This window comes from Chiloscyllium punctatum, chromosome 34, assembly GCF_047496795.1.
Source record: "Chiloscyllium punctatum isolate Juve2018m chromosome 34, sChiPun1.3, whole genome shotgun sequence".
NCBI classification, from domain to species: Eukaryota; Metazoa; Chordata; class Chondrichthyes; order Orectolobiformes; family Hemiscylliidae; genus Chiloscyllium; species Chiloscyllium punctatum.
This window is the reverse complement of record NC_092772.1, coordinates 51097736-51122065: the sequence shown is the minus strand read 5'-3', so window position 1 is coordinate 51122065 and position 24330 is coordinate 51097736. Positions and strand designations below refer to the sequence as shown.

Here is a 24330-nt window from a genome sequence, read left to right as displayed (position 1 = left end):
CGGAAGAAGAGGGGAGGGGGTGGGAGTGGACAAGAGCTGCGTTTGTCTAACCGCGGTAAGTTGTTGTTGTTGTGATCCCAACAGGGAACCTTGGAACCGGGAGAGTTGGGTGGGGGGTGGGGGAGTGTGAGATGGGAAAAATATTTGTGGGGCGAGGGTGGGGGGGGTGGTATTCTCACTTGAGGGAGGGGATCTCTCGGGACGAAGGGCAGGGAGAGTGGGGGTTGACCAGAGATCTCCCCGGTGGGCTAGCATAGTGGGCCGAAGGGCTTCGACTCCGTGGCAGTGGGGGGTGGGGGTGGTAATATTGTTAGCGATGATTCGCACCCACCCACCCCGCTCTGCGACCTTTGACCCATGCCAGGAGTCGGACGGGCGGAGTTGTCCGTTCTGCCGGTGCGAGATCCGCGGCATGGAATCCATCGTGGTTGAACCCTTCCAAGCCCGGGGCGGCCAATCACGGCTCAGCGAGGGCCGGCGATCGACCAGTCAGGCCTCAGCGCTGGAGGAGGGCGAGGGAGAGGAGGACGAGGAGGACGAGGACAACTTCGAGGACGTGGAGCTCCTGGTCAACAAGTTGGCAGCACTCAACAAGGTACCGGGCACAGTGGGGGGGTGGGGGGGGGGGCACTGTCAGCATCACACTGGGGGGGAGGGGGCACTGTCAGTATCACACTGGGGGAGGGGGCACTGTCAGTATCACACTGGGAGGGGAGGGGCACTGTCATTATCACACTGGGGGGGAGGGGCACTGTCAGTATCACACTGGGGGAGGGGGGGGCACTGTCAGTATCACACTGGGGGAGGGGGCACTGTCAGTATCACACTGGGGGGGAGGGGCACTGTCAGTATCACACTGGGGGAGGGGGGGCACTGTCAGTATCACACTGGGGGAGGGGCACTGTCAGTATCACACTGGGGGAGGAGGGGCACTGTCAGTATCACACTGGGGGGGAGGGGCACTGTCAGTATCACACTGGGGGAGGAGGCACTGTCAGCATCACACTGGGGGAGGGGGCACTGTCAGTATCACACTGGGGGGAGGGGCACTGTCAGTATCACACTGGGGGAGGAGGGGCACTGTCAGTATCACACTGGGGGAGGAGGGGCACTGTCAGTATCACACTGGGGGGGAGGGGCACTGTCAGTATCACACTGGGGGGGAGGGGCACTGTCAGTATCACACTGGGGGAGGAGGGGCACTGTCAGTATCACACTGGGGGGGAGGGGCACTGTCAGTATCACACTGGGGGAGGGGGGGCACTGTCAGTATCACACTGGGGGAGGAGGGGCACTGTCAGTATCACACTGGGGGGGAGGGGGCACTGTCAGTATCACACTGGGGGAGGAGGGGCACTGTCAGTATCACACTGGGGGGGAGGGGCACTGTCAGTATGACACTGGGGGGGAGGGGGCACTGTCAGTATCACACTGGGGGAGGAGGGGCACTGTCAGTATCACACTGGGAGGAGGGGGCACCGTCAGTATCACACTGGGGGGGGCACTGCCAGTATCACACTGGAGGGGGAGGGGGCACTGTCAGTATCACACTGGAGGGGGAGGGGGCACCGTCAGTATCACACTGGGGGGAGGGGACACTGTCAGCATCACACTGGGGGGAGGGGGCACTGTCAGTATCACACTGGGGGGGAGGGGGCACTGTCAACATCACACTGGGGGGAGGGGACACTGTCAGCATCACACTGGGGGAGGGGGCACTGTCAGTATCACACTGGGGGAGGGGGCACTGTCAGTATCACACTGGGGGGGGGGGTGCTGTCAGTATCACAGTGGGGGGGCACTGTCAGTATCACACTGGGGGAGGGGACACTGTCAGTAACACACTGGGGGAGGGGGCACTGTCAGTATCACACTGGGGGAGGGGGGGGTGCTGTCAGTATCACACTGGGGGGAGGGGACACTGTCAGCATCACACTGGGGGGGAGGGGGCACTGTCAACATCACACTGGGGGGAGGGGACACTGTCAGCATCACACTGGGGGAGGGGACACTGTCAGTATCACACTGGGGGAGGGGGCACTGTCAGTATCACACTGGGGGAGGGGGCACTGTCAGTATCACACTGGGGGAGGGGGGGTGCTGTCAGTATCACACTGGGGGGAGGGGACACTGTCAGTATCACACTGGGGGAGGGGGCACTGTCAGTATCACACTGGGGGGAGTGGGCACTGTCAGTATCACACTGGAGGGAGGGGACACTGTCAGTATCATACTGGGGGAGGGGGGGCACTGTCAGCATCACACTGGGGGGAGGGGGCACTGTCAGTATCACACTGGGGGGAGGGGGCGCTGTCAGTATCACACTGGGAGGGAGGGGGCACTGTCAGTATCACACTGGGGGGAGGGGGCACTGTCAGTATCACACTGTGGGGAGGGGGGCACTGTCAGTATCACACTGGGGGAGGGGGGCACTGTCAGTATCACACTGGGGGAGGGGGCGCTGTCAGTATCACACTGGGAGGGAGGGGGCACTGTCAGTATCACACTGGGGGGAGGGGGGCACTGTCAGTATCACACTGGGGGAGGGGGGCACTGTCAGTATCACACTGGGGGCGGGGGGCACTGTCAGTATCACACTGGGGGAGGGGGCACTGTCAGTATCACACTGGGGGAGGGGGCGCTGTCAGTATCACACTGGGGGAGGGGGCGCTGTCAGTATCACAATTGGGGGAGGGGGCACTGTCAGTATCACACTGTGGGGAGGGGGGCACTGTCAGTATCACACTGGGGGGAGGGGGCACTGTCAGTATCACACTGGGAGGGAGGGGGGCACTGTCAGTATCACACTGGGGGGAGGGGGCACTGTCAGTATCACACTGTGGGGAGGGGGGCACTGTCAGTATCACACTGGGGGGGAGGGGGGCACTGTCAGTATCACACTGGGAGGGAGGAGGCACTGTCAGTATCGCACTGGGGGGAGGGGGGCACTGTCAGTATCACACTGGGGGAGGGGGCACTGTCAGTATCACACTGGGGGTGGGGGCATTGTCAGTATCACACTGGGGGGAGGGGACACTGTCAGTATCACACTGGGGGAGGGGGCACTGTCAGTATCACACTGGGGGAGGGGGCACTGTCAGTATCACACTGGGGGTGGGGGCATTGTCAGTATCACACTGGGGGGAGGGGACACTGTCAGTATCACACTGGGGGAGGGGGCACTGTCAGTATCACACTGGGGGGGCACTGTCAGTATCAGACTGGGGGGGGGGGAGGGGGCACTGTCAGTATCACACTGGGGGGGGGGAGGGGGCACTGTCAGTATCACACTGGGGGGAGGGGGCACTGTCAGTATCACACTGGGGGAGAGGGGGGCACTGTCAGTATCACACTGGGGGGGCACTGTCAGTATCAGACTGGGGGGGAGGGGGGCATTGTCATTATCACACTGGGGGGGAGGGGACACTGTCAGCATCAAACTGGGGGGAGGGGGGCACTGTCAGTATCACACTGGGGGGAGGGGGGCACTGTCAGTATCACACTGGGGGGGGGCACTGTCAGTATCACACTGGGGGGGAGGGGACACTGTCAGCATCACACTGGGGGGGAGGGGACACTGTCAGCATCAAACTGGGGGGAGGGGGACACTGTCAGTACCACACTGGGGGGGGCACTGTCAGTATCACACTGGGGGAGGAGGCATTGTCAGTATCATACTGGGGGGGGCACTGTCAGTATCACACTGGGGGGGCACTGTCAGTATCACACTGGGGGGAGGGGTGCTGTCAGTATCACACTGGGGGAGGGGGGACTGTCAGCATCACACTGGGGGGAGGGGGGACACTGTCAGTATCACACTGGGGGGGGCACTGTCAGTATCACACTGGGGGAGGGGGCATTGTCAGTATCACACTGGGGGAGGGGGCATTGTCAGCATCACACTGGGAGGGAGGGGGCACTGTCAGTATCACACTGGGGGAGGGGGCACTGTCAGTATCACACTGGGGGAGGGGGCATTGTCAGTATCACACTGGGGGAGGGGGCATTGTCAGCATCACACTGGGAGGGAGGGGGCACTGTCAGTATCACACTGGGGGAGGGGGCACTGTCAGTATCACACTGGGGGAGGGGGCATTGTCAGTATCATACTGGGGGGGGCACTGTCAGTATCACACTGGGGGAGGGGGCATTGTCAGTATCATACTGGGGGAGGGGGCACTCTCAGTATCACACTGGGGGAGGGGGGCACTGTCAGTATCACACTGGGGGAGGGGGCATTGTCAGTATCATACTGGGGGAGGGGGGCACTGTCAGTATCACACTGGGGGAGGGGGGCACTGTCAGTATCACACTGGGGGAGGGGGCACTGTCAGTATCACACTGGGGGGAGGGGACACTGTCAGCATCACACTGGGGGGAGGGGCACTGTCAGTATCACACTGGGGGGAGGGGGCACTGTCAGCATCACACTGGGGGGAGGGGCACTGTCAGTATCACACTGGGGGGGAGGGGGGCACTGTCAGTATCACACTGGGGTGAGGGGGCACTGTCAGTATCACACTGGGGGGAGGGGGACACTGTCAGTATCACACTGGGGGTGGTGGGGGCACTGTCAGTATCACACTGGGGGGAGGGGGCACTGTCAGTATCACACTGGGGGGAGGGGGACACTGTCAGCATCATACTGGGGGAGGGGGCACTGTCAGTATCACACTGGGGGGAGGGGGCACTGTCAGTATCACACTGGGGGGAGGGGGACACTGTCAGCATCATACTGGGGGAGGGGGCACTGTCAGTATCACACTGGGGGGAGGGGGCACTGTCAGTATCACACTGGGGGGAAGGGGGCACTGTCAGCATCACACTGGGGGAGGGGGCACTGTCAGTATCACACTGGGGGAGAGGGGGGGCACTGTCAGTATCACACTGGGGGAGGGGGCACTGTCAGTATCACACTGGGGGGAGGGGGCACTGTCAGTATCACACTGGGGGGGAGGGGGCACTGTCAGTATCACACTGGGGGAGGGGGTGCTGTCAGTATCACACTGGGGGGAGGGGGGCACTGTCAGTATCACACTGGGGGGGAGGGTGCACTGTCAGTATCAAACTGGGGAGAGGGGGGCACTGTCAGTATCACACTGGGGGGAGGGGGGCACTGTCAGTATCACACTGGGGGGAGGGGGGGCACTGTCAGCATCATACTGGGGGAGGGGGCACTGTCAGTATCACACTGGGGGGAGGGGGGCACTGTCAGTATCACACTGGGGGAGGGGGCACTGTCAGTATCACACTGGGGGAGGGGGCACTGTCAGTATCACACTGGGGGGGAGGGGCACTGACAGTATCACACTGGGGGAGGGGGCACTGTCAGTATCACACTGGGGGGGAGGGGGCACTGTCAGTATCACACTGGGGGGGAGGGTGCACTGTCAGCATCATACTGGGGGAGGGGGCACTGTCAGTATCACACTGGGGGGAGGGGGCACTGTCAGTATCACACTGGGGTGAGGGGGGGCACTGTCAGCATCACACTGGGGGGGAGGGGGCACTGTCAGTATCACACTGGGGGGAGGGGGGCACTGTCAGTATCACACTGGGGGAGGGGGGCACTGTCAACATCACACTGGGGGGGGAGGCACTGTCAGCATCACACTGGGGGGAGGGGGGCACTGTCAGCATCACACTGGGGGAGGGGGGCACTGTCAGTATCACACTGGGGAGGGGCACACTGTCAGTATCACACTGGGGGGAGGGGGCACTGTCAGTATCACACTGGGGGGAGGGGGCACTGTCAGTATCACACTGGGGGGGTGGGGGCACTGTCAGTATCACACTGGGGGGGAGGGGGCACTGTCAGTATCACACTGGGGGAGGGGGCACTGTCAGTATCACACTGGGGGAGGGGGGCACTGTCAGCATCACACTGGGGGGGAGGGGGCACTGTCAGCATCACACTGGGGGGAGGGGGGCACTGTCAGCATCACACTGGGGGGGAGGGGGCACTGTCAGCATCACACTGGGGGGAGGGGGGCACTGTCAACATCACACTGGGGGGGGAGGCACTGTCAGCATCACACTGGGGGAGGGGGCACTGTCAGTATCACACTGGGGTGAGGGGGACACTGTCAGTATCACACTGGGGGGAGGGGGGCACTGTCAGCATCACACTGGGGGGAGGGGGGCACTGTCAACATCACACTGGGGGGGAGGCACTGTCAGCATCACACTGGGGGAGGGGGCACTGTCAGCATCACACTGGGGGGAGGGGGCACTGTCAGTATCATACTGGGGAGGGGGGGCACTGTCAGTATCACACTGGGAGGGAGGGGGCACTGTCAGTATCACACTGGGGGAGGGGGCACTGTCAGCATCACACTGGGAGGGAGGGGGCAATGTCAGTATCACACTGGGGGAGGGGGGCACTGTCAGTATCACACTGGGGGGGGAGGGGCACTGTCAGTATCACACTGGGGGGGAGGGGCACTGTCAGTATCACACTGGGGGGCACTGTCAGTGTCACACTGGGGGGGAGGGGGCACTGTCAGTATCACACTGGGGGGGAGGGGTGCATTGTCAGTATCACACTGGGGGGAGGGGGTGCACTGTCAGTGTCACACTGGGGGGGAGGGGGGGCACTGTCAGTATCACACTGGGGGAGGGGGCACTGTCAGCATCACACTGGGGGAGGGGGCACTCTCAGTATCACACTGGGGGAGGGGGGCACTGTCAGTATCACACTGGGGGGAGGGGGGCACTGCCAGTATCACACTGGGGGAGGGGGGCACTGTCAGTATCACACTGGGGGGGAGGGGGCACTGTCAGCATCTCACTGGGGGGAGGGGGCACTGTCAGTATCACACTGGGGGGGAGGGGGCACTGTCAGTATCACACTGGGGGGAGGGGGCACTGTCAGTATCACACTGGGGGAGGGGGGCACTGTCAGTATCACACTGGGGGAGGGGGGGGCACTGTCAGTATCACACTGGGGTGGGGGCACTGTCAGTATCACACTGGGGAGGGGGGCACTGTCAGTATCACACTGGGTGAGGGGGGGCACTGTCAGTATCACACTGGGGGAGGGGGGGCACTGTCAGTATCACACTGGGGGAGGGGGCACTGTCAGTATCACACTGGGGGGAGGGGACACTGTCAGCATCACACTGGGGGGAGGGGCACTGTCAGTATCACACTGGGGGGAGGGGGGCACTGTCAGTATCACACTGGGGTGAGGGGGGCACTGTCAGCATCACACTGGGGGGAGGGGCACTGTCAGTATCACACTGGGGGGGAGGGGGGCACTGTCAGTATCACACTGGGGGGGAGGGGGGCACTGTCAGTATCACACTGGGGGGAGGGGCACTGTCAGTATCACACTGGAGGTAGGGGGCACTGTCAGCATCACACTGGGGGGAGGGGCACTGTCAGTATCACACTGGGGGGGAGGGGGGCACTGTCAGTATCACACTGGGGTGAGGGGGCACTGTCAGTATCACACTGGGGGGAGGGGGACACTGTCAGTATCACACTGGGGGGGAGGGGCACTGTCAGTATCACACTGGGGGGAGGGGGCACTGTCAGTATCACACTGGGGGGAGGGGGACACTGTCAGCATCATACTGGGGGAGGGGGCACTGTCAGTATCACACTGGGGGGAGGGGGCACTGTCAGTATCACACTGGGGGGAGGGGGACACTGTCAGCATCATACTGGGGGAGGGGGCACTGTCAGTATCACACTGGGGGGAGGGGGCACTGTCAGTATCACACTGGGGGGAAGGGGGCACTGTCAGCATCACACTGGGGGAGGGGGCACTGTCAGTATCACACTGGGGGAGAGGGGGGGCACTGTCAGTATCACACTGGGGGAGGGGGCACTGTCAGTATCACACTGGGGGGAGGGGGCACTGTCAGTATCACACTGGGGGGGAGGGGGCACTGTCAGTATCACACTGGGGGAGGGGGTGCTGTCAGTATCATAATGGGGGAGGGGGCACTGTCAGTATCACACTGGGGGGAGGGGGGCACTGTCAGTATCACCCTGGGGGGAGGGGGGGCACTGTCAGCATACTGGGGGAGGGGGCACTGTCAGTATCACACTGGGGGGAGGGGGGCACTGTCAGTATCACACTGGGGGGAGGGGGGGCACTGTCAGCATCACACTGGGGGAGGGGGCACTGTCAGTATCAAACTGGGGGGAGGGGGGCACTGTCAGTATCAAACTGGGGGGAGGGGGGCACTGTCAGTATCACACTGGGGGAGGGGGCACTGTCAGTATCACACTGGGGGGAGGGGCACTGACAGTATCACACTGGGGGAGGGGGCACTGTCAGTATCACACTGGGGGGGAGGGGGCACTGTCAGTATCAAACTGGGGAGAGGGGGGCACTGTCAGTATCACACTGGGGGGAGGGGGGCACTGTCAGTATCACACTGGGGGGAGGGGGGCACTGTCAGCATCATACTGGGGGAGGGGGCACTGTCAGCATCACACTGGGGGGAGGGGGGCACTGTCAGTATCACACTGGGGGAGGGGGCACTGTCAGTATCACACTGGGGGGGAGGGGGCACTGTCAGTATCACACTGGGGTGAGGGGGGGCACTGTCAGCATCACACTGGGGGGGGGGCACTGTCAGTATCACACTGGGGGGAGGGGGGCACTGTCAGTATCACACTGGGGGAGGGGGGCACTGTCAACATCACACTGGGGGGGGAGGCACTGTCAGCATCACACTGGGGGGAGGGGGGCACTGTCAGCATCACACTGGGGGAGGGGGGCACTGTCAGCATCACACTGGGGGGGAGGGGGCACTGTCAGTATCACACTGGGGGGAGTGGGCACTGTCAGTATCACACTGGGGGGGAGGGGGCACTGTCAGTATCACACTGGGGGGGTGGGGGCACTGTCAGTATCACACTGGGGGGGAGGGGGCACTGTCAGTATCACACTGGGGGAGGGGGCACTGTCAGTATCACACTGGGGGAGGGGGGCACTGTCAGCATCACACTGGGGGGGAGGGGACACTGTCAGCATCACACTGGGGGGAGGGGGGCACTGTCAGCATCACACTGGGGGGAGGGGGCACTGTCAGCATCACACTGGGGGGAGGGAGGCACTGTCAGCATCACACTGGGGGAGGGGGCACTGTCAGTATCACACTGGGGTGAGGGGGACACTGTCAGTATCACACTGGGGGGAGGGGGCACTGTCAGTATCACACTGGGGGGAGGGGGGCACTGTCAACATCACACTGGGGGGGAGGCACTGTCAGCATCACACTGGGGGAGGGGGCACTGTCAGTATCACACTGGGGGGAGGGGGACACTGTCAGTATCACACTGGGGGGAGGGGGCACTGTCAACATCACACTGGGGGGGAGGCACTGTCAGCATCACACTGGGGGGGAGGCACTGTCAGCATCACACTGGGGGAGGGGGCACTGTCAGTATCACACTGGGGGGAGGGGGACACTGTCAGTATCACACTGGGGGAGGGGGGCACTGTCAACATCACACTGGGGGGGAGGCACTGTCAGCATCACACTGGGGGAGGGGGCACTGTCAGCATCACACTGGGGGGAGGGGGACACTGTCAGTATCACACTGGGGGGAGGGGGCACTGTCAGTATCATACTGGGGAGGGGGGGCACTGTCAGTATCACACTGGGGGGAGGGGGCACTGTCAGTATCACACTGGGAGGGAGGGGGCACTGTCAGTATCACACTGGGGGGAGGGGGCACTGTCAGCATCACACTGGGAGGGAGGGGGCAATGTCAGTATCACACTGGGGGAGGGGGGGCACTGTCAGTATCACACTGGGGGAGGGGGCACTGTCAGTATCACACTGGGGGAGGGGGCAATGTCAGTATCACACTGGGGGGGAGGGGGCACTGTCAGTATCACACTGGGGGGGAGGGGTGCATTGTCAGTATCACACTGGGGGTGGGGGTGCACTGTCAGTGTCACACTGGGGGGGAGGGGGGGCACTGTCAGTATCACACTGGGGGAGGGGGCACTGTCAGTATCACACTGGGGGAGGGGGGCACTGTCAGTATCACACTGGGGGAGGGGACACTGTCAGTATCACACTGGGGGGGCACTGTCAGTATCACACTGGGGGGAGGGGAGCACTGTCAGTATCACACTGGGGGGAGGGGGCACTGTCAGTATCACACTGGGGGGAGGGGAGCACTGTCAGTATCACACTGGGGGAGGGGGCACTGTCAGTATCACACTGGGGGAGGGGGGCACTGTCAGTATCACACTGGGGGGAGGGGGGCACTGTCAGTATCACACTGGGGGAGGGGGCACTGTCAGTATCACACTGGGGGGAGGGGAGCACTGTCAGTATCACACTGGGGGAGGGGAGCACTGTTAGTATCACACTGGGGGAGGGGGCACTGTCAGTATCACACTGGGGGGAGGGGGCACTGTCAGTATCACACTGGGGGAGGGGAGCACTGTTAGTATCACACTGGGGGGGAGGGGGCACTGTCAGTATCACACTGGGGGAGGGGGCATTGTCAGTATCACACTGGGGGAGGGGGCACTGTCAGTATCACACTGGGGGGGCACTGTCAGTATCACACTGGGGGGAGGGGACACTGTCAGTATCACACTGGGGGAGGGGGCACTGTCAGTATCACACTGGGGGGAGGGGTCACTGTCAGTATCACACTGGGGGAGGGGGGCACTGTCAGTATCACACTGGGGGAGGGGGGCACTGTCAGTATCACACTGGGAGGGAGGGGCACTGTCAGTAGCACACTGGGGTGGAGGGGGGCACTGTCAGTATCACACTGGGGGGGAGGGGATGCACTGTCAGTATCACACTGGGGGAGGGGGGGCACTGTCAGTATCACACTGGGGGGGAGGGGCACTGTCAGTATCACACTGGGGTGGAGGGGGGCACTGTCAGTATCACACTGGGGGGGAGGGGGGCACTGTCAGTATCACACTGGGGGAGGGGGCACTGTCAGTATCACACTGGGGGTGGTGGGGGCACTGTCAGTATCACACTGGGGGGGAGGGGCACTGTCAGTATCACACTGGGGTGGAGGGGGCACTGTCAGTATCACACTGGGGGAGGGGGCACTGTCAGTATCACACTGGGGGAGGGGGCACTGTCAGTATCACACTGGGGGGGCACTGTCAGTATCACACTGGGGGGGAGGGGGCACTGTCAGTATCACACTGGGGGGAGGGGGCACTGTCAGTATCACACTGGGGGGAGGGGGCACTGTCAGTATCACACTGGGGGGAGGGGGGCACTGTCAGTATCACACTGGGGGGAGGGGGCACTGTCAGTATCACACTGGGGGGGAGGGGGGGCACTGTCAGTATCACACTGGGGGGGGCACTGTCAGTATCACACTGGGAGGGAGGGGGCACTGTCAGTATCACACTGGGAGGGGGGGGCACTGTCAGTATCACACTGGGGAGGGGCACACTGTCAGTATCACACTGGGGGGAGGGGGCACTGTCAGTATCACACTGGGGGGGAGGGGGCACTGTCAGTATCACACTGGGGGAGGGGTGAGTGTGTGCGAGAGTATGTGTGAGTGTTAGTGTGTTTCTATGTGCGTGTGAGAGTGTGTGTGTGAGTGTAGGAGTGTGTGTGTGAGTGTGTGTGTGAGTGTAGGAGTGTGTGTGTGAGTGTGTGTGTGAGTGTGTGCGTGACAGCGTGTGTGTAGGAGTGTGTGTGTGAGAGTATAGGAGTGTGTGAGTGTGAGTTTGTGTGTGAGAGTGTAGGATTGTGTGTGTGAGAGTGTAGGATTGTGTGTGTGAGAGTGTAGGAGTGTGTGTGTGTGTGAGAGAGTGTCGGAGTGTGTGTGTGTGTGTGTGTGTGTAGGAGTGTGAGTGTGTGTGTGAGTGTGTGTAGGAGTGTGTGTGTGTGAGAGAGTGTGTTTTGTAGTGTGTGTGTGTGTGATTGTGTGTGTAGGAGTGTGTGTGTGAGAGTGTAGGATTGTGTGCATGTGTGAGAGTGTGTGTGTAGGAGTGTGTGTGTGTGTGTGTGAGAGTGTGTGTGTAGGAGTGTGTGTGTGTGTGTGTGTGAGAGTGTGTGTGTAGGAGTGTGTGTGTAGGAGTGTGTGTGTGTGAGAGTGTGTGTGTAGGAGTGTGTGTGTGTGTGTGTGTGTGAGAGTGTGTGTGTAGGAGTGTGTGTGTGTGAGAGTGTGTGTGTGAGAGTGTGTGTAGGAGTGTGTGTGTGTGTGTGTGTGTGTGTGTGAGAGTGTGTGTGTAGGAGTGTGTGTGTGTGAGTGTAGGAGTGTGTGTGTGAGAGTGTAGGAGTGTGTGTGTGTGAGAGTGTAGGAGTGTGTGTGTGAGAGTGTAGGAGTGTGTGTGTGTGAGAGTGTGAGTGTGAGTGTAGGAGTGTGTGTGTGTGAGAGTGTAGGAGTGTGTGTGTGTGAGAGCGTGTGTGTAGGCGTGTGTGTGTGAGAGTGTGTGTGTAGGAGGGTGTGTGTGAGTGTAGGAGTGTGTGTGTGTGAGTGTAGGAGTGTGTGTGTGAGTGTAGGAGTGTGTGTGTGAGAGTGTAGGAGTGTGTGTGTGAGAGTGTAGGAGTGTGTGTGTGTGAGAGTGTGTGTGTAGGAGGGTGTGTGTGAGTGTAGGAGTGTGTGTGTGTGAGTGTAGGAGTGTGTGTGTGTGAGTGTAGGAGTGTGTGTGTGAGTGTAGGAGTGTGTGTGTGTGAGTGTAGGAGTGTGTGTGTGAGAGTGTAGGAGTGTGTGTGTGTGAGTGTAGGAGTGTGTGTGTGAGAGTGTAGGAGTGTGTGTGTGTGAGAGTGTGTGTGTAGGAGGGTGTGTGTGAGTGTAGGAGTGTGTGTGTGTGAGTGTAGGAGTGTGTGTGTGAGTGTAGGAGTGTGTGTGTGTGAGTGTAGGAGTGTGTGTGTGAGAGTGTAGGAGTGTGTGTGTGAGTGTAGGAGTGTGTGTGTGAGAGTGTAGGAGTGTGTGTGTGTGAGAGTGTGTGTGTAGGAGTGTGTGTGTGTGAGTGTAGGAGTGTGTGTGTGTGAGTGTAGGAGTGTGTGTGTGTGAGTGTAGGAGTGTGTGTGTGAGTGTAGGAGTGTGTGTGAGAGTGTAGGAGTGTGTGTGTGTGAGAGTGTAGGAGTGTGTGTGTGAGAGTGTGTGTGTAGGAGGGTGTGTGTGAGTGTAGGAGTGTGTGTGTGTGAGTGTAGGAGTGTGTGTGTGTGAGTGTAGGAGTGTGTGTGTGAGAGTGTAGGAGTGTGTGTGTGTGAGAGTGTGTGTGTAGGAGGGTGTGTGTGAGTGTAGGAGTGTGTGTGTGTGAGTGTAGGAGTGTGTGTGTGTGAGTGTAGGAGTGTGTGTGTGAGTGTAGGAGTGTGTGTGAGAGTGTAGGAGTGTGTGTGTGTGAGAGTGTAGGAGTGTGTGTGTGAGAGTGTGTGTGTAGGAGGGTGTGTGTGAGTGTAGGAGTGTGTGTGTGTGAGTGTAGGAGTGTGTGTGTGAGTGTAGGAGTGTGTGTGTGAGAGTGTAGGAGTGTGTGTGTGTGAGAGTGTAGGAGTGTGTGTGTGTGAGAGCGTGTGTGTAGGCGTGTGTGTGTGAGAGTGTGCGTGTAGGAGTGTGTGTGTGTGAGTGTAGGAGTGTGTGTGTGAGTGTAGGAGTGTGTGTGTGAGAGTGTAGGAGTGTGTGTGTGTGAGAGTGTAGGAGTGTGTGTGTGTGAGAGTGTAGGAGTGTGTGTGTGAGAGTGTAGGAGTGTGTGTGTGTGAGAGCATGTGTGTAGGCGTGTGTGTGTGAGAGTGTAGGAGTGTGTGTGTGAGAGTGTGTGTGTAGGAGGGTGTGTGTGAGTGTAGGAGTGTGTGTGTGTGAGTGTAGGAGTGTGTGTGTGAGAGTGTAGGAGTGTGTGTGTGTGAGAGTGTGTGTGTAGGAGGGTGTGTGTGAGTGTAGGAGTGTGTGTGTGTGAGTGTAGGAGTGTGTGTGTGAGAGTGTAGGAGTGTGTGTGTGTGAGAGTGTGTGTGTAGGAGGGTGTGTGTGAGTGTAGGAGTGTGTGTGTGTGAGTGTAGGAGTGTGTGTGTGTGAGTGTAGGAGTGTGTGTGTGAGTGTAGGAGTGTGTGTGAGAGTGTAGGAGTGTGTGTGTGTGAGAGTGTAGGAGTGTGTGTGTGAGAGTGTGTGTGTAGGAGGGTGTGTGTGAGTGTAGGAGTGTGTGTGTGTGAGTGTAGGAGTGTGTGTGTGAGTGTAGGAGTGTGTGTGTGAGAGTGTAGGAGTGTGTGTGTGTGAGAGTGTGTGTGTAGGAGGGTGTGTGTGAGTGTAGGAGTGTGTGTGTGTGAGTGTAGGAGTGTGTGTGTGAGAGTGTAGGAGTGTGTGTGTGTGAGAGTGTGTGTGTAGGAGGGTGTGTGTGAGTGTAGGAGTGTGTGTGTGTGAGTGTAGGAGTGTGTGTGTGTGAGTGTAGGAGTGTGTGTGTGAGTGTAGGAGTGTGTGTGAGAGTGTAGGAGTGTGTGTGTGTGAGAGTGTAGGAGTGTGTGTGTGAGAGTGTGTGTGTAGGAGGGTGTGTGTGAGTGTAGGAGTGTGTGTGTGTGAGTGTAGGAGTGTGTGTGTGAGTGTAGGAGTGTGTGTGTGAGAGTGTAGGAGTGTGTGTGTGTGAGTGTAGGAGTGTGTGTGTGTGAGAGCGTGTGTGTAGGCGTGTGTGTGTGAGAGTGTGTGTGTAGGAGTGTGTGTGTGAGTGTAGGAGTGTGTGTGTGTGAGTGTAGGAGTGTGTGTGTGAGTGTAGGAGTGTGTGTGTGAGAGTGTAGGAGTGTGTGTGTGTGAGTGTAGGAGTGTGTGTGTGAGTGTAGGAGTGTGTGTGTGAGAGTGTAGGAGTGTGTGTGTGTGAGAGTGTAGGAGTGTGTGTGTGTGAGAGCGTGTGTGTAGGCGTGTGTGTGTGAGAGTGTGTGTGTAGGAGTGTGTGTGTGAGTGTAGGAGTGTGTGTGTGTGAGTGTAGGAGTGTGTGTGTGAGTGTAGGAGTGTGTGTGTGAGAGTGTAGGAGTGTGTGTGTGTGAGAGTGTAGGAGTGTGTGTGTGTGAGAGTGTAGGAGTGTGTGTGTGAGAGTGTAGGAGTGTGTGTGTGTGAGAGCATGTGTGTAGGCGTGTGTGTGTGAGAGTGTGTGTGTAGGCGTGTGTGTGTGAGAGTGTGTGTGTAGGAGGGTGTGTGTGAGTATGTGTGTGAGTTTGTAGGAGTGTGTGTGTGTTACAGTATGTCTATGTGGGGGGTGAGGATACAGTGTGTCTATGGGAATGTGGCTACAGTGTTTCGATGGTGGGGGTCAGTTTGTCTCTGGGGTGGGGGGGTGTCTCTATGGGGGTGGGGCAATGTGTCTATGTGGGGCGTGGGGTCAGTGTGTCTATGGGGGGCTGTGTCTCTATGGGGGTGGGGCAATGTGTCTGTAGGTGGGTGGGGATAGAGTGTGTCTGTGGGGGTGTGGGAGTCAGTGTGTCTGTGGGGGGGTGGGGATGGAGTGTGTCTGTGGGGGTCAGTGTGTCTGTGGGGGGGGTGGGGATAGAGTGTGTCTGTGGGGTGTGTGGGGATAGAATGTGTCTATGGGGGTTGGGGATAGAGTGTGTCTGTGGGGGGTTGGGGATAGAGTGTGTCTGTGGGGGGGTGTGGGGTTAGAGTGTGTCTGTGGGGGGTGGGGATAGAGTGTGTCTGTGGGGGGGTGTGGGGTTAGAGTGTGTCTGTGGGGGGTGGGGATAGAGTGTGTCTGTGGGGGGTTGGGGATAGAGTGTGTCTGTGGGGGGTTGGGGATAGAGTGTGTCTGTGGGGTGTGTGGGGATAGAGTGTGTCTGTGGCGGGGTGTGGGGTTAGAGTGTGTCTGTGGGGGGTGGGTATAGAGTGTGTCTGTGGGGGTGTGTGGGGATAGAGTGTGTCTGTGGGGGGGTGGGGATAGAGTGTGTCTGTGGGGGGGTGGGGATAGAGTGTGTCTGTGGGGGGGTGTGGGGATAGAGTGTGTCTGTGGGGGGTGTGGGGATAGAGTGTGTCTGTGGGGGGTGTGGGGATAGAGTGTGTCTGTTGGGGGTGTGGGTATAGAGTGTGTCTGTGGGGGGTGGGGATAGAGTGTGTCTGTGGGGGGGGTGTGGGGATAGAGTGTGTCTGTTGGGGGTGTGGGTATAGAGTGTGTCTGTGGGGGGGGGGTGGGGATAGAGTGTGTCTGTGGGGGGTGGGGATAGAGTGTGTCTGTGGGGGGTGTGGGGATAGAGTGTGTCTGTCGGGGGTGGGGTATAGAGTGTGTCTGTGGGGGGTGTGGGGATAGAGTTGTCTGTGGGGGGGTGTGGGTATAGAGTGTGTCTGTGGGGGGGTGTGGGGTTAGAGTGTGTCTGTGGGGGGTGTGGGGATAGAGTGTGTCTGTGGGGGGGTGTGGGGTATAGAGTGTGTCTGTGGGGGGTGTGGGGATAGAGTGTGTCTGTGGGGGGTGTGGGGTATAGAGTGTGTCTGTGGGGGGTGGGGATAGAGTGTGTCTGTGGGGGGGTGTGGGGTATAGAGTGTGTCTATGGGGGGTGGGGTATAGAGTGTGTCTGTGGGGGGTGTGGGGTTAGAGTGTGTCTGTGGGGGGTGGGGATAGAGTGTGTCTGTGGAGGGTGTGGGGTTAGAGTGTGTCTGTGGGGGTGTGGGGATAGAGTGTGTCTGTGGGGGGGTGTGGGGATAGAGTGTGTCTGTGGGGGGTGTGGGGTTAGAGTGTGTCTGTGGGGGTGTGGGGATAGAGTGTGTCTGTGGGGGGTGTGTGGGGATAGAGTGTGTCTGTGGGGTGTGGGGATAGAGTGTGTCTATGGGGGGTGGGGTATAGAGTGTATCTGTGGGGGGTGTGGGGTTAGAGTGTGTCTATGGGGGGTGGGGTATAGAGTGTGTCTGTGGGGGGGTGGGGATAGAGTGTGTCTGTGGGGGGTGTGGGGATAGAGTGTGTCTATGGGGGGTGTGGGGTTAGAGTGTGTCTGTGGGGGGTGGGGTTAGAGTGTGTCTGTGGGGGGTGTGGGGATAGAGTGTGTCTGTGGGGGGTGTGGGGTTAGAGTGTGTCTGTGGGGGGTGTGGGGATAGAGTGTGTCTGTGGGGGGTGTGGGGATAGAGTGTGTCTATGGGGGGTGGGGTATAGAGTGTGTCTGTGGGGGGGTGTGGGGATAGAGTGTGTCTGTGGGGGGGTGTGGGGATAGAGTGTGTCTGTGGGGGGTGTGGGGATAGAGTGTGCCTATGGGGGGTGTGGGGTTAGAGTGTGTCTGTGGGGGGTGGGGTTAGAGTGTGTCTGTGGCGGGGTGTGGGGATAGAGTGTGTCTGTGGGGGTGTGGGGATAGAGTGTGTCTGTGGGGGTGTGTGGGTATAGAGTGTGTCTGTGGGGGGTGTGGGGATAGAGTGTGTCTATGGGGGGTGTGGGGATAGAGTGTGTCTATGGGGGGTGTGGGGTTAGAGTGTGTCTGTGGGGGGTGGGGTTAGAGTGTGTCTGTGGGGGGTGTGGGGATAGAGTGTGTCTGTGGGAGGTGTGGGGATAGAGTGTGTCTGTGGGGGTGTGGGGATAGAGTGTGTCTGTGGGAGGGTGTGGGGATAGAGTGTGTCTGTGGGGGGTGTGGGGATAGAGTGTGTCTGTGGGAGGTGTGGGGATAGAGTGTGTCTGTGGGGGGTGTGGGGATAGAGTGTGTCTGTGGGGGGTGTGGGGATAGAGTGTGTCTGTGGGAGGGTGTGGGGATAGAGTGTGTCTGTGGGGGGGGGGTGGGGATAGAGTGTGTCTGTGGGGGTGTGGGGATAGAGTGTGTCTGTGGGAGGGTGTGGGGATAGAGTGTGTCTGTGGGGGGTGTGGGGATAGAGTGTGTCTGTGGGGGTGTGGGGATAGAGTGTGTCTGTGGGAGGGTGTGGGGATAGAGTGTGTCTGTGGGGGGTGTGGGGATAGAGTGTGTCTGTGGGGGGGTGGGTATAGAGTGTGTCTGTGGGGGTGTGTGGGGATAGAGAGTGTATGTGGGGGTGTGGGTATAGAGTGTGTCTGTGGGGGGGTGTGGGGTATAGAGTGTGTCTATGGGGGGTGGGGTATAGAGTGTATCTGTGGGGGGGTGGGGATAGAGTGTGTCTGTGGGGGGGTGGGGATAGAGTGTGTCTGTGGGGGTGGGGATAGAGTGTGTCTGTGGGGGGTGTGGGGTTAGAGTGTGTCTATGGGGGGTGGGGATAGAGTGTGTCTGTGGGGGGTGTGGGGATAGAGTGTGTCTGTGGGGGGGTGGGTATAGAGTGTGTCTGTGGGGGGTGGGTATAGAGTGTGTCTGTGGGGGGTGGGGATAGAGTGTGTCTGTGGGGGGGTGGGGATAGAGTGTGTCTGTGGGGGGTGTGGGGATAGAGTGTGTCTGTGGGGGGGTGGGTATAGAGTGTGTCTGTGTGGGGTGTGGGGATAGAGTGTGTCTGTGGGGGGGTGGGTATAGAGTGTGTCTGTGGGGGGTGTGGGGATAGAGTGTGTCTGTGGGGGTGTGGGGATAGAGTGTGTCTGTGGGGGGTGTGGGGATAGAGTGTGTCTGTGGGGGGTGGGGATAGAGTGTGTCTGTGGGGGGTGTGGGGATAGAGTGTGTCTGTGGGGGTGTGTGTATAGAGTGTGTCTGTGGGGGGGTGTGGGGATAGAGTGTGTCTGTGGGGGGTGTGGGGATAGAGTGTGTCTGTGGGGGGTGTGGGGATAGAGTTTGTCTATGGGGGGTGTGGGGATAGAGTGTGTCTGTGGGGGGGTGTGGGGATAGAGTGTGTCTGTGGGGGGTGGGGATAGAGTGTGTCTGTGCGGGGGTGTGGGGTTCGAGTGTGTCTGTGGGGGGTGTGGGGTTAGAGTGTGTCTATGGGGGGTGGGGTATAGAGTGTGTCTGTGGGGGGTGTGGGGATAGTGTGTGTCTGTGCGGGGTGGGTATAGAGTGTGTCTGTGGGGGTGGGTATAGAGTGTGTCTGTGGGGGGTGGGGATAGAGTGTGTCTGTGGAGGGTGTGTATAGAGTGTGTCTGTGGGGGTGTGTGGGGATAGAGTGTGTCTGTGGGGGGTGTGGGTATAGAGTGTGTCTGTGGGTGTGTAGGGTTAGAGTGTGTCTGTGGGGGGTGTGGGGTTAGAGTGTGTCTGTGGGGGGTGTGGGGATAGAGTGTGTCTGTGGGGGGTGTGTGGGGATAGAGTGTGTCTGTGGGGGGTGTGGGTTTAGATTGTGTCTGTGGGGGGTGTGGGGATAGAGTGTGTCTGTGGGGTGTGTGGGGATAGAGTGTGTCTGTGGGGGGTGTGGGGTTAGAGTGTGTCTGTGGCGGGTGTGGGGATAGAGTGTGTCTGTGGGGGGTGTGGGGATAGAGTGTGTCTGTGGGGGGTGGGGTTAGAGTGTGTCTGTGGGGGGTGTGGGGTTAGAGTGTGTCTGTGGGGGGTGTGGGGATAGAGTGTGTCTGTGGGGGGTGTGTGGGGATAGAGTGTGTCTGGGGGGGGGGGGGGGGGGGGGGGGGGGTGGGGGGGGGGGTGGGGGGGTGGGGGGTGGGTGGTGGGTCGTGGGGGGGGGTGGGGTGGGGGTGGGTGGGGAGGAGTGGGGGGGGGGGGGGTGGGGGTAGAGTGTGTCTGTGGGGGTGTGGGGTTAGAGTGTGTCTGTGGGGGGTGTGGGGATAGAGTGTGTCTGGGGGGGGTGGGGGTAGAGTGTGTCTGTGGGGGTGTGGGGTTAGAGTGTGTCTGTGGGGGGTGTGGGGATAGAGTGTGTCTGTGGGGGGGGTTGGGGTTAGAGTGTGTCTGTGGGGGTTGGGTATAGAGTGTGTCTGTGGGGGGTGTGGGGATAGAGTGTGTCTGTGGGGGGTGGGTATAGAGTGTGTCTGTGGGGGGGTGGGGATAGAGTGTGTCTGTGGGGGGTGGGGATAGAGTGTGTCTGTGGGGGGTGTGTGGGATAGAGTGTGTCTATGGGGGGTGGGTATAGAGTGTGTCTATGGGGGGTGGGGATAGAGTGTGTCTGTGGGGGTGTGTGGGGATAGAGTGTGTCTGTGGGGGGGGTGTGGGGATAGAGTGTGTCTGTGGGGGGTGGGGATAGAGTGTGTCTGTGGGGGTGTGTGGGATAGAGTGTGTCTGTGGGGGGTGGGGATAGAGTGTGTCTGTGGGGGGTGTGGGGATAGAGTGTGTCTGTGGGGGGTGTGGGGATAGAGTGTGTCTGTGGGGGGGGTGTGGGGATAGAGTGTGTCTGTGGGGGGTGGGGATAGAGTGTGTCTGTGGGGGTGTGTGGGATAGAGTGTGTCTATGGGGAGTGTGTGGGGATAGAGTGTGTCTGTGGGGGGGTGTGGGGATAGAGTGTGTCTGTGGGGGGTGGGGATAGAGTGTGTCTGTGGGGGTGTGTGGGATAGAGTGTGTCTATGGGGAGTGTGTGGGATAGAGTGTGTCTATGGGGAGTGTGTGGGGATAGAGTGTGTCTGTGGGGGGGTGTGGGGATGGAGTGTGTCTGTGGGGGGTGTGGGGATAGAGTGTGTCTGTGGGGGGGGTGTGGGGATAGAGTGTGTCTGTGGGGGGTGGGGATAGAGTGTGTCTGTGGGGGTGTGTGGGATAGAGTGTGTCTATGGGGAGTGTGTGGGGATAGAGTGTGTCTGTGGGGGTGTGTGGGGTTAGAGTGTGTCTGTGGGGGTGTGTGGGGTTAGAGTGTGTCTGTGGGGGTGTGTGGGGATAGAGTGTGTCTGTGGGGGGGTGTGGGGTTAGAGTGTGTCTGTGGGGGTGTGTGGGTATAGAGTGTGTCTGTGGGGGTGTGTGGGTATAGAGTGTGTCTGTGGGGGTGTGTGGGGTTAGAGTGTGTCTGTGGGGGTGTGTGGGGATAGAGTGTGTCTGTGGGGGGTGTGGGGATAGAGTGTGTCTGTGGGGGGTGTGGGTATAGAGTGTGTCTGTGGGGGTGTGGGGATAGAGTGTGTCTGTGGGGGTGTGTGGGGATAGAGTGTGTCTATGGGGGGTGTGGGGTTAGAGTGTGTCTGTGGGGGGTGTGGGGATAGAGTGTGTCTGTGGGGGTGTGTGGGGATAGAGTGTGTCTGTGGGGGGTGTGGGTATAGAGTGTGTCTGTGGGGGTGTGGGGATAGAGTGTGTCTGTGGGGGGTGTGGGGATAGAGTGTGTCTGTGGGGGTGTGGGGATAGAGTGTGTCTGTGGGGGTGTGTGGGGATAGAGTGTGTCTGTGGGGGTGTGTGGGTATAGAGTGTGTCTGTGGGGGTGTGGGGATAGAGTGTGTCTGTGGGGGGTGTGGGGATAGAGTGTGTCTGTGGGGGTGTGGGGTTAGAGTGTGTCTGTGGGGGTGTGTGGGTATAGAGTGTGTCTGTGGGGGTGTGGGGATAGAGTGTGTCTGTGGGGGGTGTGGGGATAGAGTGTGTCTGTGGGGGTGTGGGGATAGAGTGTGTCTGTGGGGGTGTGTGGGGATAGAGTGTGTCTGTGGGGTGTGTGGGATAGAGTGTGTCTATGGGGGGTGGGGATAGAGTGTGTCTGTGGGGGGTGTGGGGATAGAGTGTGTCTGTGGGGGTGTGTGGGATAGCGTGTGTCTGTGGGGGGTGGGGTTAGAGTGTGTCTGTGGGGGTGTGTGGGATAGAGTGTGTCTGTGGGGGGTGGGGATAGAGTGTGTCTGTGGGGGTGTGTGGGGATAGAGTGTGTCTGTGGGGGGGTGTGGGGATAGAGTGTGTCTGTGGGGGGGTGGGGATAGAGTGTGTCTGTGGGGGTGTGTGGGATAGAGTGTGTCTGTGGGGGGGGTGTGGGGATAGAGTGTGTCTGTGGGGTGTGGGGATAGAGTGTGTCTGTGGGGGGGTGTGGGGATAGAGTGTGTCTATGGGGGGTGGGGTTAGAGTGTGTCTGTGGGGGGTGGGGATAGAGTGTGTCTATGGGGGTGTGGGGTTAGAGTGTGTCTGTGGGGGGTGGGTATAGAGTGTGTCTGTGGGGGTGTGGGGTATAGAGTGTGTCTATGGGGGGTGGGGATAGAGTGTGTCTGTGGGGGTGTGTGGGGATAGAGTGTGTCTGTGGGGGGTGTGGGGTTAGAGTGTGTCTGTGGGGGGGGGGTGGGGATAGAGTGTGTCTGTGGGGGGTGTGGGGATAGAGTGTGTCTGTGGGGAGGTGTGGGGATAGAGTGTGTCTGTGCGGGGGTGTGGGGATAGAGTGTGTCTGTGGGGGGTGTGGGGTTAGAGTGTGTCTGTGGGGGGTGGGGATAGAGTGTGTCTGTGGGGGTGTGTGGGGATAGAGTGTGTCTATGGGGGGTGTGGGGTATAGAGTGTGTCTGTGGGGGGGGTGGGGATAGAGTGTGTCTGTGGGGTGTGTGGGGATAGAGTGTGTCTGTGGGGGGGTGGGGATAGAGTGTGTCTGTGGGGGGGTGGGGTTAGAGTGTGTCTGTGGGGGGGGTGGGGATTGAGTGTGTCTGTGCGGGGTGTGGGGTATAGAGTGTGTCTGTGGGGGGGTGGGGTTAGAGTGTGTCTGTGGGGGGTGGGTATAGAGTGTGTCTGTGGGGGGGTGGGGATAGAGTGTGTCTGTGGGGGGGGGTGGGGTTAGAGTGTGTCTGTGGGGGGGTGGGTATAGAGTGTGTCTGTGGGGGGGTGGGGTTTGAGTGTGCCTGTGGGGGATGTGGGTATAGAGTGTGTCTGTGGGGGGTGTGGGGATAGAGTGTGTCTGTGGGGGGTGTGGGGATAGAGTGTGTCTGTGGGGGGGTGGGGTTAGAGTGTGTCTGTGGGGGGGTGTGGGTATAGAGTGTGTCTGTGCGGGGTGGGTATAGAGTGTGTCTGTGGGGGGGTGGGGTTAGAGTGTGTCTGTGGGGGGGTGGGGTTAGAGTGTGTCTGTGGGGGGGGGTGGGGATAGAGTGTGTCTATGGGGGTGTGGGGATAGAGTGTGTCTGTGGGGGTGTATGGGGATAGAGTGTGTCTGTGGGGGGTGGGTATAGAGTGTGTCTGTGGGGGTGTGTGGGGATAGAGTGTGTCTGTGGGGGGTGTGTGGGGATAGAGTGTATCTGTGGGGGGGTGTGGGGATAGAGTGTGTCTGTGGGGGGGTGTGGGGATAGAGTGTGTCTGTGGGGGTGTGGGGTATAGAGTGTGTCTGTGGGGGGTGTGGGGATAGAGTGTGTCTGTGGGGGGTGTGGGGATAGAGTGTGTCTGTGGGGGGGTGGGGATAGAGTGTGTCTGTGGGGGTGTGGGGATAGAGTGTGTCTGTGGGGGTGTATGGGGATAGAGTGTGTCTGTGGGGGTGTGTGGGATAGAGTGTGTCTGTGGGGGGTGGGGTTAGAGTGTGTCTGTGGGGGTGTGTGGGATAGAGTGTGTCTGTGGGGGGTGGGGATAGAGTGTGTCTGTGGGTGTGTGTGGGGATAGAGTGTGTCTGTGGGGGGGTGTGGGGATAGAGTGTGTCTGTGGGGGGGTGGGGATAGAGTGTGTCTGTGGGGGTGTGTGGGATAGAGTGTGTCTGTGGGGGGGGTGTGGGGATAGAGTGTGTCTGTGGGGGGTGGGGATAGAGTGTGTCTGTGGGGGGGGTGTGGGGATAGAGTGTGTCTATGGGGGGTGGGGTTAGAGTGTGTCTGTGGGGGGTGGGGATAGAGTGTGTCTATGGGGGTGTGGGGTTAGAGTGTGTCTGTGGGGGGTGGGTATAGAGTGTGTCTGTGGGGGTGTGGGGTATAGAGTGTGTCTATGGGGGGTGGGGATAGAGTGTGTCTGTGGGGGTGTGTGGGGATAGAGTGTGTCTGTGGGGGGTGTGGGGTTAGAGTGTGTCTGTGGGGGGTGGGGATAGAGTGTGTCTGTGGGGGGTGTGGGGTTAGAGTGTGTCTGTGGGGGGTGTGGGTATAGAGTGTGTCTGTGGGGGTGTATGGGGATAGAGTGTGTCTGTGGGGGGTGGGTATAGAGTGTGTCTGTGGGGGTGTGTGGGGATAGAGTGTGTCTGTGGGGGGGGTGGGGATAGAGTGTGTCTGTGGGGGTGTGGGGTTAGAGTGTGTCTGTGGGGGTGTGTGGGGATAGAGTGTGTCGGTGGGGGGGGTGGGGATAGAGTGTGTCTGTGGGGGGGGTGGGGATAGAGTGTGTCTGTGGGGGGGGTGGGGATAGAGTGTGTCTGTGGGGGTGTGGGGTTAGAGTGTGTCTGTGGGGGTGTATGGGGATAGAGTGTGTCTGTGGGGGGGTGGGGATAGAGTGTGTCTGTGGGGGTGTGGGGTTAGAGTGTGTCTGTGGGGGTGTGGGGATAGAGTGTGTCTGTGGGGGTGTATGGGGATAGAGTGTGTCTGTGGGGGGTGGGGATAGAGTGTGTCTGTGGGGGGTGTGGGGTTAGAGTGTGTCTGTGCGGGGTGGGGATAGAGTGTGTCTGTGGGGGGTGGGGTTAGAGTGTGTCTGTGGGGGTGTGTGGGGATAGAGTGTGTCTGTGGGTGTGTGTGGGGATAGAGTGTGTCTGTGGGGGGTGTGGGGTTAGAGTGTGTCTGTGGGGGGTGGGGATAGAGTGTGTCTGTGGGGGGGTGGGGTATAGAGTGTGTCTGTG

General features: G+C 59.9%; 1 protein-coding gene across 1 annotated transcript in view; it reads left to right on the top strand.

Moving 5' to 3' along the window:
- Nucleotides 1-316: 316 nt before the first annotated feature.
- LOC140458948 (uncharacterized) overlaps nt 317-24330 on the top strand; it is a 57223-nt gene continuing 33209 nt past the window's right edge. The window contains exon 1 of the mRNA XM_072553683.1: nt 317-615. Coding sequence (XP_072409784.1) covers nt 317-615 — 299 coding nt within the window. The remainder of the gene's footprint in view (nt 616-24330) is intronic.